This window comes from Podarcis cretensis (assembly GCF_951804945.1).
Source record: "Podarcis cretensis genome assembly, chromosome: 7".
In the NCBI taxonomy this organism is placed as follows: domain Eukaryota; kingdom Metazoa; phylum Chordata; class Lepidosauria; order Squamata; family Lacertidae; genus Podarcis; species Podarcis cretensis.
In genome coordinates this window covers 24,858,543-24,870,856 of record NC_137176.1, presented here as the reverse complement: position 1 = coordinate 24,870,856, position 12,314 = coordinate 24,858,543, and the positions used below count along the sequence as shown (strand labels likewise).

General features: G+C 46.3%; 1 protein-coding gene across 4 annotated transcripts in view; it reads right to left on the bottom strand.

The window, feature by feature from the left end:
• The window catches only part of PHLPP1 (PH domain and leucine rich repeat protein phosphatase 1), a 159,885-nt gene that overhangs the window by 23,803 nt on the left and 123,768 nt on the right, over window positions 1-12,314 (bottom strand). For all 4 annotated transcript variants that reach the window (XR_013841117.1, XR_013841118.1, XR_013841119.1 and 1 more), the window contains exon 11: window positions 1,595-1,795. Coding sequence is in view for 1 of the 4 variants with exons in the window: in XM_079984895.1 (XP_079841021.1) it covers window positions 1,595-1,795 (201 nt within the window). In the remaining 3 variants the exon portion in view is untranslated. The remainder of the gene's footprint in view (window positions 1-1,594; window positions 1,796-12,314) is intronic.

Below are 12,314 nucleotides of genomic sequence, written 5' to 3'. Positions count from 1 at the left end.
AGACGGTGGATAAATGCATCCATTCCAGAAGGTGGCAGCAGGTCTATGGGTAGCTGGTGTGGGTCTTGAAGACAGCGGGGTCCATCTTTTGTGCATTCATGGTCTCATTTTAGAGGGCGAGGCTTTGCATTCAACATAGTTGGGTCAGCTCCACTTATCAAATGGCACTAATCAATGGACCTCAAAGGGTTTTGGTGAGGGCCCACAAGAAAAGGAAGTGCTGTAAATGCTACAGACATGGGTGGCTTCATGCTGCAGGCAAACTTAATCACAGAACTGGAAATGGCCTTGGGGAATCATCTAGTCAAAATCCCTTGCTCAGTGCAGGACGCAACACAGCTTCTCTGGGAAGATGTCCAGTGTCTGCTTAAATGCCTCAAAGGAGAGCTCATCGCCTCCCAAGGCAGCCTGCCCCACTGTTAAATAGGGTGTAGCAGCAACAAATAACAAATCCAATCCATCTTCCACACGAAAGCCCTTCAGACATTTGAAGGCAGCTCTCTATCAGATCTGCCGCTAATCTTTCCTTCTCCAGGCTAAACAGACATCAGTTCTTTCAACCTGGGTTTCAAGAACCCTTGCTTGGAACCTGGGCTGCACTCCTCTGGGGCGGGGGGACAACAACACACCAGTTTGTCAATGTACTTCTTAAAATAGAAACCTTGGAACTAATGTGCTACAAGGAAGAGATGTGGGGTAGAGAGAGGAGGGATGTCACATGTTGCTGATACTCTGGAGCAGCCTTTTTCAACCTGTGGGTCCCCAGATGATGTTGAACTACAACTCCCATCATCCCTAGCTATCAAGGCCAGAGCTCAGGGATGATGGGAGTTGTAGTCCAACAACAACTGGGGATCCACAGGTTTAGAACCACTGCATGCTTGCACATGGGCACAAGTCAGTCCAGCGGGCAAAAATATCAAGCCTCCCTCTTTTGCCCGGTCCTGGCTCCTTGGGCAGGACTGCAAACTCATCTTCCAGCTTCTTCCTTCCCTGGGGTTTTTGCAAGGTGCCACGAGGCTAGCATCCCCAACATCCTCTCCCCTCCTCTGATCTGCTGCTGCCCAGGGTAAGCAGTGAGCATACCAATCGCCTTGCCTGCCTTTGTGTACACAATACGAAACAGGTCACACTCCTCCCCGCCATAAACCCCTGATCTATTGGGTCTGACCACCCAGGTTTGCCAAGCACATGAAATAAATAAAAAATACCGGTATATCCCATCCGTCTCTGCCATTTTACAGATATGCACATAAAACATACAACACTCAGTAGGGAACAAAAATGCATTTTGCTCCCCAACGAAGACAAAGCTTAACTGCATTTGCTTACGCTGATCCCAAATTAGCCTTTCCACTCATATTTCTCCGTTTGTTTTGGTACCTCTCAGGCTCATGGCATCCCATTGTTTTGCACATTTGGATGGTAAGCTATTTGGGGGCAGAGACCCTGAGCTGCATCTGTGGGCCTTTCTTTCTTTTATGCTAGCTTTTCAAAGCGGCAGTGTACACAGGACTTGTGGGAGCAGTCATTGCAACCACCTCCCTCAAGCGTTCTGAAGGCAGTCCCTGGCAATGGTGGCCTCTGCTCCTACCTTGCGGGAAAGCTCTGCAGGCGGTTGTAGGCCATATGCAAGATCTTCAGGTGCGGGTGGCCCGTTAATAAGGGCACGCATTTATCCGTGAGGTGATTGTTGGTCAAGTACAGTTCCTGCAAAATGCTGTGGGTCTCTTCCGAAAGAGTGGCTGGAGGCAGCATTTCCAGTTTGTTGGCAGAAGCGTTCAGGTACCTTAAGCTGAAAAACAAAGTACATGGACATCAAATTCACACTCTTGTCCATTCCGTAATTATTAATAATAATAATAATAATAATAATAATAATAATAATAATAGGCACCCCACCCATCTGACTGGGTTGCCCCAGCCATTCTTGGCAGCTTCCAGCATATATAAAAACATAGTAAAACATTGAACCTTAAAAACTTTCCCTATACAGGGCTGCCTTCAGATGTTTCATAAATGTTATATAATTACTCATCTCTTTAACATCTGATGGGAGGGCATTCCACTGGGGGTGGAGTCACGGAGCCTATACTGAGAAGGCCCTTTGCCTGGTCCCCTGTAGCTTCACTTCTTGCGGTGTGGGAACTGTCAGAAGGCCCTCGGTGCTGGACCTCAGTGTCTGGGCAGAACCATGGGGGTGGAGATGCTCCTTCAGGTATACAGGGCCAGGGCCGTTCAGGGTTTTAAAGGTCAGCACCAAGACTTTGAACTGTGCTTGGAAACGTACTGGGAGCCAATGTAGGTGTTTCAGGACGGGTGTTGTGTGGTCTCGGCGTCTGTTCCCGGTCACCAGTCTAGCTTCCGTATTAATTGTAGTTTCCAGGTCACCTTCAAAGGTAGCCCCACGTAGAGCACATAGCAGTAGTCCAAGTGAGAGATAACCAGCGCATGTACCACTCTGGCAAGACAGTGCGCAGGCAGGTAAGGTCTCAGCAGGCATACCAAGTGGAGCTGGTAGACAGCCACCCTGGACACGGAATTAACCTGTGACTCCATGGACAGCTATGAGTCCAAAATGACTCCCAGGCTGCACACCTGCTCCTTCAGGGGCACAGTTGCGCCATTCAGGACCAGGGAGTCCCCCAAACCCACCCGCCCCCTGTCCCTCCAAAACAGTACTTCTGTCTTGTCAGGATTCAACTTTAATCCATTAGCCACCATCCATCCTCCAACCACCTCCAGACACTCACACAAAAAGTGGTACATGCGGAGAAGAGAATAAGCACTTGAGCCACCACAGAAATGACAAAGGATGCCCAAATCGGCCAGGAGTTACAGATGAACCCAAAGCACCTAGTTGTTATTGTCACCGGGTAGAATTTTATGTATCAAAAGAATGCACTGCGGCATGGGAAACAGTGAAAGTACCCCACAAGTAGGAAGTAGCATGTGAGGTTTGCACACACATTGCGCTACATGAACAAAATGGTTAGAAGAAGAAGAGTTTGGATTTGATATCCTGCTTTATCACTACCCGAAGGAGTCTCAAAGCGGCTAATATTCTCCTTTCCCTTCCTCCCCCACAACAAACACTCTGTGAGGTGAGTGGGGCTGAGAGACTTCAGAGAAGTGTGACTGGCCCAGGGTCACCCAGCAGCTGCATGTGGAGGAGCAGGGAAGCGAACCCAGTTCACCAGATTACGAGTCCACCGTTCTTAACCACTACACCACACTGGCTTTCCGGGAAGCCATGGTGACTGTCTGTTTTCCAGCAAACATGCTGGGCAGAGGAGGAATGGTGAAGACCGCCACCCCAACCTGACCCTTCCGGAGAAGAAGACAGTTCAAAATTACAACAGGGGTTTGAGGGAGGTCACAGCTAAGAGGCAAATGAGGGGGAAAGTTGGGAAATAATGGGAGAGGAGGAGGAAGCAGCACCAGGGGACAACAGCTGACAGACACGCATGAGGAGGAGGGAGAGATGGAGCACTTGGGACATTATTCCAAGAGGCTGGATTCCCAAGCCTCTCTCTGTGTGAACATTGAATAAAAAAGCAGATGGTATGGACTTTTCCTTGTCTTATCCTTTCCTGGCAACCTGCCGTGGGTGTTGCTTCCTCTACCGCCTGACAGATGGGTGAGGTATAAGTAAGAAAATTATTATTATTATTATTATTATTATTATTATTATTATTATTATTATTATTATTATTTAATAGGACGTCCCCATTTTCATTGGAGAAATAAATGCTGGAGGGTATGTGCATCTAATCCACAGAATGAAAGCATGAAAACAAGTGGGCACAGGATTCATTGCAATGGTATAATAATAATAATAATAATAATAATAATAATAATAATAATATATTGCCCTATACCTATAGGTCTCAGGGCAGCTCACAAGAAGCCCAGGAGAGAGAGAGAGGTGCTGCTTTAAAGCATTAAGTATAGAAATTGTCTCTCCCACATCATCCCAAACTTCCTCTCTTATTATTCTAAAACTGACGATTATGCCAGGTTTTTTGTGTTTTTTAAAGCACCGTGATATCACAAGCAGAACTATTCTCACAAATGCCATCTCATTTATTTCAAGTACATAGTTGGGGTTATCTTGGTACAACATACAGATCATTTTTGCTGGGAGCAAGAGCAGCTCCCGCTTGTAGTGAACAGATTCCCTGAGGTATTTCGCGGGCGGTGTGCCAGTTCTGTTTGAATTCCAAGAAAACCGGCTGTAGTGAGTGTGTGTGTATGTGTGTGTGTGTGTGTGCACGCAGGCACGCTTTAGTTTTAAAATTCTTAGCTGTCATGGCTGCAAGGTTACAAAGACAAACAATTAAATCAAAATTTAAAAGGAAACAGAAACAAATGCAAAATCATTTGTTCTTGCAACAAGCAAGTTTGCTCCATCGCCCCTCCTTCTCCTCCTCTCTGGCCCAAAAGTTCCCCATATTTAAAGAGAACAAGTAGTTTGACAGAAGAATGTTGTGGAATAGGTGCCGATCTATTTCCACAGGCCTGTCATTCTCCAGGGCCAGGAAGAATTTTGGGCTTTGTGGAAGAGCTTCAGGTTACACAATCTGGGATGACAAAAGAAACTGGCACAGTGTGAATGTTAAGCCCCAAAGTGGGTCATGTGAATCAGCTCAGAGGGGTAACTATACTTCTAAGTGTAGTTTTCATATTCTTTTGAGAAGTGAGGGTAGTCTCTTTCAATGCAATGTCACCTCCGAGACTGCGAGTGGAAACGAAATACTGGCATGGGGGTGAGGGAGGAGGGTCATTGCTGTTTCCCTCAAGCAATTTTGCTATTATTACCCTGGACTGGTGGGAAGGGGGGGGGAATGGAGACATTTATTTATTTATTTATTTATTTATTTATTTTGCACAAGTGAGAGATAGACAAAAGCTGCTCTGGAGGAGAGATGGGAGGCAAGCAAGGCTCAGTGCTGCTTTTACAAATTTGCATTATTTTATGTATCTATAGTTCTACCTATGTCCTACAACACTGGCCATTGGCTAAACATGCACATAGCTGTCAACTTACAGATTTGAAAATAAGGGATCAGCAGCCAAAATAAGGGATCAACAATTACTTTGATAAAATACATATTTTGTTGCGTGCAAATGGCTTTAGATACCTATTAGGTCCAAAAATTACCATATAGCATATATTCAACACAAAAAAACAGCAACAATTTGTTGTTGACAAAGGACAGCTGGACATAGAAAGGGCTCCATTACCTTCAGTAGCTTATTTAAGGGACATCATCAATAAGGGACAGCAGTGGGACATGGTGCTGGGATAAGGGACTGTCCCGCCAAATAAGGGACACTTGACAGCTATGAACATGCAGGCAAGCTGCAAGATCCATTTCCTGTCAGTCAACCAACCAACCAACCAACCAATCAATCCTGGGCCTGGGTGAAGCTGTGGCCAAGCCAAACGCTGTTGCCGAATGTCGTTGCCGTCCCACAACATGCCTGACCTGGCGGTAAGCGTCATTACACTACAGATGAAACATGTATGAATGATTTTTCCCCCAATTTTTTCTTCTTTCTTTATGCTTCCACTGTCCCCTTATTTTTATTCAATGCCCTCCCCCCAATTGCACCCATGGCTACTACCACCCCCTGGATCCACCCCCAAGGGGCAGTATCACCCACTTTGAGAAACACTGATCTAGTCCAGTTCCCTGTAATGCAGCTGTCCCTTGCGGGGATCAAACCTGAAACCCTTGAGGTTATCAGCACCACGCTCTAAGCAACTGAGCCGTCCAGGAGAGCAGCATTTGGGTCAGAACTTAAATTAAGTCGTGCTCTACAAGCAGAGAGGAAAGAGGGCTTGATGAAACAGTAACCGTTTTCTTATCAGAGAAAGGACAACCACACGAAATCCTGAAATTTATTAATCTGACAATTAATAAATTCAGTATTCTCTCTCTCCCCCCCCCCATCCTGTTGAAACTTGCCTTCTGCAGCAAAGAAAAGGCCAGACACACGACTGCGACGTCACGTGGACTTCGGCAGAAGGCTTTTGTGTGTGTGAGAGTGTGTTATAAAAGCCTTTCCATTAAAAATAAAATTGTCCAGGAGCTCAAGAGAACCGAAAGTAGGTTAGGTCTACACATTCCAGAGAAGTCATTCTCACAGGGAAAAAACAAGGCTTAATCATCAGGACCATTCATTATTTAGCGAGAGCTGTGAGCCTTCCTAGCGGGGCAGGGGAGGTGGGATTGAAATTTATGAGGTTATGAAAATGGGCAGAAGCCACTTGACTTAATCCTTCCATCTAGTAATCAAAACACATTACACGTTGTCAGGGGTTCAGGGAGAGAGGCGCAGAGGAGGGAGGAGACCGAGAGTGAGGGAGAAGGATTCCAGCCTGACGAGGAAGAGGACGACAATGACCCGAGATGGTCCATGAGTCCGTCCAGTGAATCGGAGGATTCCCAAAAGGGGGCCCCCCTGGTCAAGCCAAGGGGAGCCCAAGGGGGAAGCAGTCAGGAGCAGGGGAACGTAGGGGGAACCGCCAGTGGGAGTTGGAGATCGAGACCTGCTTCTCCACCGGAACGGAGTGAAGAGGGTGGAGTTACCAGTGTGTCGGGAGGAACAGAACAAGGAGCAGAGGGGGGAAGGAGATCGGGGCAAGACGTCCTGCCGGAAGGGGCGGAAAGCAGTACCGGGAGCAGTGTGGCTGTTGAAAGGAAGGTCAGGAGCAACGTACGCGCGCCAAGTTCAAATGTGGAGGCGCGCGGAAGTGGGGAGAGCTCTGGGGAGGAGCCTGGTGCTAAAGCACGAAGGAGGGGGCAGCAGGCAGGAGAAGACTCAGCCTCTGGGGAGTCCCGGAAAGAAGGAACACAGGGGGGCAGGAAGACCCTGCGGAAAAGGAAGGAGAGGAAAAGGTGGAGCAGCACAGGCCTCTTAAATTGGTGCAGGGGAGGGACGGACTCAGAGGGGACTTCTAACATCTAAGGGTAACAGATGCGGAGCCACGGAGTTTGGATGTAATGACGACAATGATCTTCAATAAAACCTTTTGTATATAACTTGGACTGGACTTCGGTCTCTTGTGAGCTGGGACCCAGGGTGGCTCTGACACACGTCCATTCACAAACAACCGGGGGGGGGGGGGGGGAGAGAGAACTACCCAACTGTAAAACAAGGCAGAAACAAAAACAGAAACCATAAAAGAGCTGAGAAGCTGCCCTTACATTTGAAGTGACAAGAAATAACACTGGGGAATGAAATGCTATATTTTTCCAATACAAAAACAATAAAACATAAAATATAAATATAAAAATATATAAATATATATAAATAAAAATATATAAAAATAACAAATAAGTATAAAAAACAACAGAGAGCCACAAATATGCCCGAGAGCACCTCATGATTTAAACCAGGCTTCGTCAACCTCGGCCCTCCAGAGGTTTTTTGGCCTACAACTCCCATGATCCTTAGCTAGCAGGACCAGTGGTCAGGGATGATGGGAATTGTAGTCCTAAACCATCTGGAGGGCAGAGGTTGAGGAAGCCTGCTTTAAACAGCAGCTTCCAGGAACCTCACTAGGGCTAATGTTCTGAAAAGATACTCCAATTCTAAACAATATGCGTCTTTCCCCATATAACTATTTGGACTGGAGGGCCAACCACTCGCTATCTTGGGTAATTGGGCCAAGATACACTCTTGTATCTAAGGGCAAGAGTACTTGCATGCAGGTTCTTTCACAGCCCTTTCCAGGGGTCGTTCGCAAACACACACACAACCTTAATCTCACGTGAGCGAGAACAGGGCAACCTTGGCTGCTTTCTGCCCTTGTTGTGGGAGGGAAGTGTGTTTAGAATAGTGCATGAACCGGGTTCTAGATTAACCAAGAGCCTATGTGTGAACCTCACTTCAGCTTTTACAGTACGAGGGGGAGAATATCCAAAAATGACAGTTGACTTCAAAATCGTGGTGCATAGATCTATAGAACAGTCAAGACCCCAGCTGCTGCCCCTCACATGACAAACCTTTTTAGGCCATGAGGCACAACAGGGAACATGCATGCATGAATCTGCTCTAAGGAGGATTTATTTTGAAGGTATAAGCCAGGGTTTCCCAAAATTGGGTCTCCAGCTGTTGTTGGACTACAACTCCCATGATCCCTAGCTAGCAGGACCAGTGGTCTGGGATGATGGGAAATGTAGTCTGTAAACAGCTGGAGACCCACGTTTGGAAAACCCTGGTACAGGCAGAAACGGTCAGTGTCTTCCCTTAGGTTATGTACATCCAAGTGGAAACAGATAGCCTCCAAAACATCCTAGTTTGATTTAGGAAGCTAGCAAAATAATTCTCAAAACAGTATTATGTATCTCCTGTCACAGCAGGCCTACCAGCTTCTAAGACCCAATTCATTCAACAAGGCCATTAGACCATTTCATGGGAATCTGTAAGACACCAGGCCATTGCTTGTGCAGAAAAGCCCCAGGATTCTGGGAGGCAAATCCACTACCTTAAAGAATTCACTCTATGTGCCTGCTATAGACATATACATAACCTCTCTATTTTTATAAAGCTACACAATGTGGGAAGATTCTGCACAGGGCTGGTCTAGGACCTTTACGTTTAGAAGTGAACCTCGTTGCAGCTGAATGTTTTATGTGTGTGCGCGCACACACACACACACTATGGGCCAATATTTCCAGGCTGCAAATACAAACCACCAAGTACCTACCCTCCCAAATGCAGGTACGCACTGAGCCTGCCGCACACTCACGTACGCACACACTGTTTGATGTCAACTCACCCAAAGGGATGCAAGCGAAAGCTCGAAGTGACAGGCTACACACAAAACATCAAACAAACAGAGGAAGGCGTAGGAGGAATCACGCCGGCTTTTATTTTTAGCCCTTGTAGCCAAGACCAAATAAACGCAAAAGACACTGGAAATGCCCCGGAAATGCCACAGATTTGCACGTTTCCTTTGGCAACTGCTACATTTGCAGTCTTGCAACGATTTAGCTTTACAACCAACTTTGTCCAGGTGAGGAAAGCCTAAGAGATTTAGGACCAGACGCAGATATTAGCGTTTCCAAATTTCTCAATCATGGTGGGGTGATCAGGAGATGTTAAGACCCCACAAAGCCAACGATTTGCTGGAGGATGCCCATTGAGTCTTCCAGCCAAATATACCTACACTAGCTTTCATCAATGCACTCGGTATCTGATCCCTTGATCTGAAAAAAAAGCAAGCAGCTTAGAGGAGAAGCAGAGTGGAAAGAATAGTAAGAATACGATCGTTATTTTCTAGAAGGAAAAACGTGAGCAACCGTGAATTGCGAGGACGCAGGTGCAAGGATGAAGGTTAAAGGCACATTTCTGGTAATCCCTACCACCCAGAGGAATTCTCCATTTTCACGGTGCCATCTGCTACCCGCTAACCCAATTGATTATCTGTCGCTCCCCACTGAGTCTAGTTCGGTCAAGTTAAGTTCTCCTTCCTAGCACGGATGATGTCTCTGGCCAAATGACTAAGACCAACCTGAACACATTCCAGTGCCTTCGAGAGTAAGCACTCGGAAGAAAAGTACGGTATTTATCCATGTTGGGGTGAAGCATCTTAAAGAGGACCACACAAAGATTATGGTTGCCATGGGACTGCGGCTGGGAATGATGGAGATGAACACTAAGACACACTGTCTTAGCGGTGAAACATTTGTGTATGTGTCAAAGATTATTGTGGGCCTTTACATCTTTAACAGGGTAGGGTGGGGACACCAAAGAACAGGCTCCAAATTGGGAGGCATTTTTAAAAGTCAGACATTAAAACAAGCGACACTAGAGATATATTCCAAGTGACAGACACAGAGAGACATGAAAATTTCATAAGGCAAGAACAGAGGGAGATGTTGCAATTACGCTACCTTGAGTGTAGCCTGTGACAGGCGGCAAGACATTTAGGAGCTATAAATATTGGCCCGATTAAAATCCAACCACCGCCGCCACCCCCCTCCTTTGCAGCCCCAGTAAAAAGTAGGCTGGAAGATGGAAAAGTTAAGATAAAAAAGAAACCTGTATGATAAATCCATATGCTCCATACAGCCTGCCACTTGGGGCAGGCATTTGTGTGCCATATCAAGTTTGGCCCTGCAGACTGCTGGTTATTTAAACCAAAATCTTCTCTGGTGTATGGACCGTTAATAATGTGCCCACAGGTACTCAGGGGTACATCATGGGTGGAATCCAAAGTCAGCACAGAACGATGCAACGTGGTTGCTGACAGGAGTGAGGCCCTGTTAGCACATATCACCTCTTCTTAGAAATCAGCACTCCTTGTTCAAGGTGTTACTATTGGTATGGAAACCTTAATAGCTTGGGACCAGTTTGCTTTTGGGGTCAACCTTGCCCCATTTCTGCCCACTTGATCACTCTGAGCTATAGAGCTGGCATTGTTACCACGGGTTCCATAGTTGTAAGAAATCAATCTTTTAATGTGGTAGCACCTAAGCTTTGGAACTCCCTGCCCGCTGACAACAGGGAGGCAACTTCCCGCCATTTGGCATCTGCTTAAAACCTGCTTAGGGACACGGGTGGTGCTGTGGGTTAAACCACAGAGCCTACGACTTGCCGATCAGAAGGTTGGCGGTTCGAATCCCCGCGACGGGGTGAGCTCCTGTTGCTCGGTCCCTGCTCCTGCCAACCTAGCAGTTCGAAAGCACGTCAAAGTGCAAGTAGATAAATAGGTACCGCTCCGGCGGGAAGGGAAACGGCATTTCCGTGCGCTGCTCTGGTTCGCCAGAAGTGGTTTAGTCATGCTGGCCACATGATCCGGAAGCTGTACGCTGGCTCCCTCGGCCAATAAAGCGAGATGAGCGCCGCAACCCCAGAGTCGGCCACGACTGGACCTAATGGTCAGGGGTCCCTTTATCTTTACTTTTTAAAAACGCTTTAGTTTAGGCAAGCCTATCTAGACGCATAGATGTTGGTGCATTTTAATCCTTTTTTAAAAAAATAAAATGCAAATTTTAATTATGTTTAAATGTTTTTAGTGATCATTTTATAGCACTCAAGCAGAATGTACATTTTGTTAAATAAATAAATGCTAGGTCAGAGTACACCCTTTGCAATTAATAGACTATACTATACTACTCCGAGTATAATAGACTAGCCAATACTCAGAGAATTAATAGACTAGCTATACAGTACTACTCTGAGTACAGTGGTACCTCGGTTTTCGGAAGCCTCCATTGCCGAACGGTTCGGTTTTTGAACACTGAAAACACGGAAGAAAATGCTTTCGTTTTTCGAATGCGCCTCCGAAGTCTAACAGCTTCCGCTGTGTATATCTCTTGTTTTTCACAATTTTATCTACTTAATTGGCAGATTGCCCTTTGCGCCTCGGTTTTCGAACGTTCCGGAAGTGGAACAGTCTTCTGGAACGGATTACCTTCGAAAACCAAGGTACCACTGTATAAGTTAGTTGGTCCCCCAAAACATTGGGCTTGAATATGTGTCCTCTGATCCACAAACACCTGATCTGCCACAAGAAGAAGAAGAAGAGTTTGGATTTGATATCCCACCTTTCACTCCCTTTAAGGAGTCTCAAAGCGGCTAACATTCTCCTTTCCCTACCCCCCCCCCACAACAAACACTCTGTGATGTGAGTGGGGCTGAGAGACTTCAAAGAAGTGTGACTGGCCCAAGGTCACCCAGCAGCTGCATGTGGAGGAGCGGAGATGCGAACCCGGTTCCCCAGATTAGGAGTCTACTGCTCTTAACCACTACACCACACTGTTCTTTTCAATCTAGACAAACATTGTAGGTCCCTCCACTGAGTTGTGCTTTCTTCACATTTCGTTTTTTGCTAACGGAACCATGTACTGCTCTCATTCCAGCATGGTTGGCAAAGAAGAAGAAAAATAATAATGTACCAACTGGATTTTTGTCATTCCTTTGAAATCTCAGAAGATGAGTCCCAGTCTCAAAAACCAAGGGGCTGAGGGCTCCTGATGTTCTCTCTTAGATCACTGATAAGGGAGATCATAATTTTCATCAAGGATGTGGCATGAGCCCTGCGGATCTCCAGATGACAATATGTAGTCAAAGAGACTGTGTGACCAAAACAAAACCTGAAGATTCCCATGCATGCTTTGAAACCCGGGGTCAGGGGCATGCTGGGAATGGATCATAATCCCTGGACTCCCAGCTTGCTTTTCATCTTTTCAAGGCCATTTGACGAACCTGAGCTAGGACACAAAAATATCTACTTTTGCTTTTTTGAGAGGAATAGTCTGCTCCCACTTTCAGCAGTATCCACTCCCTTCACC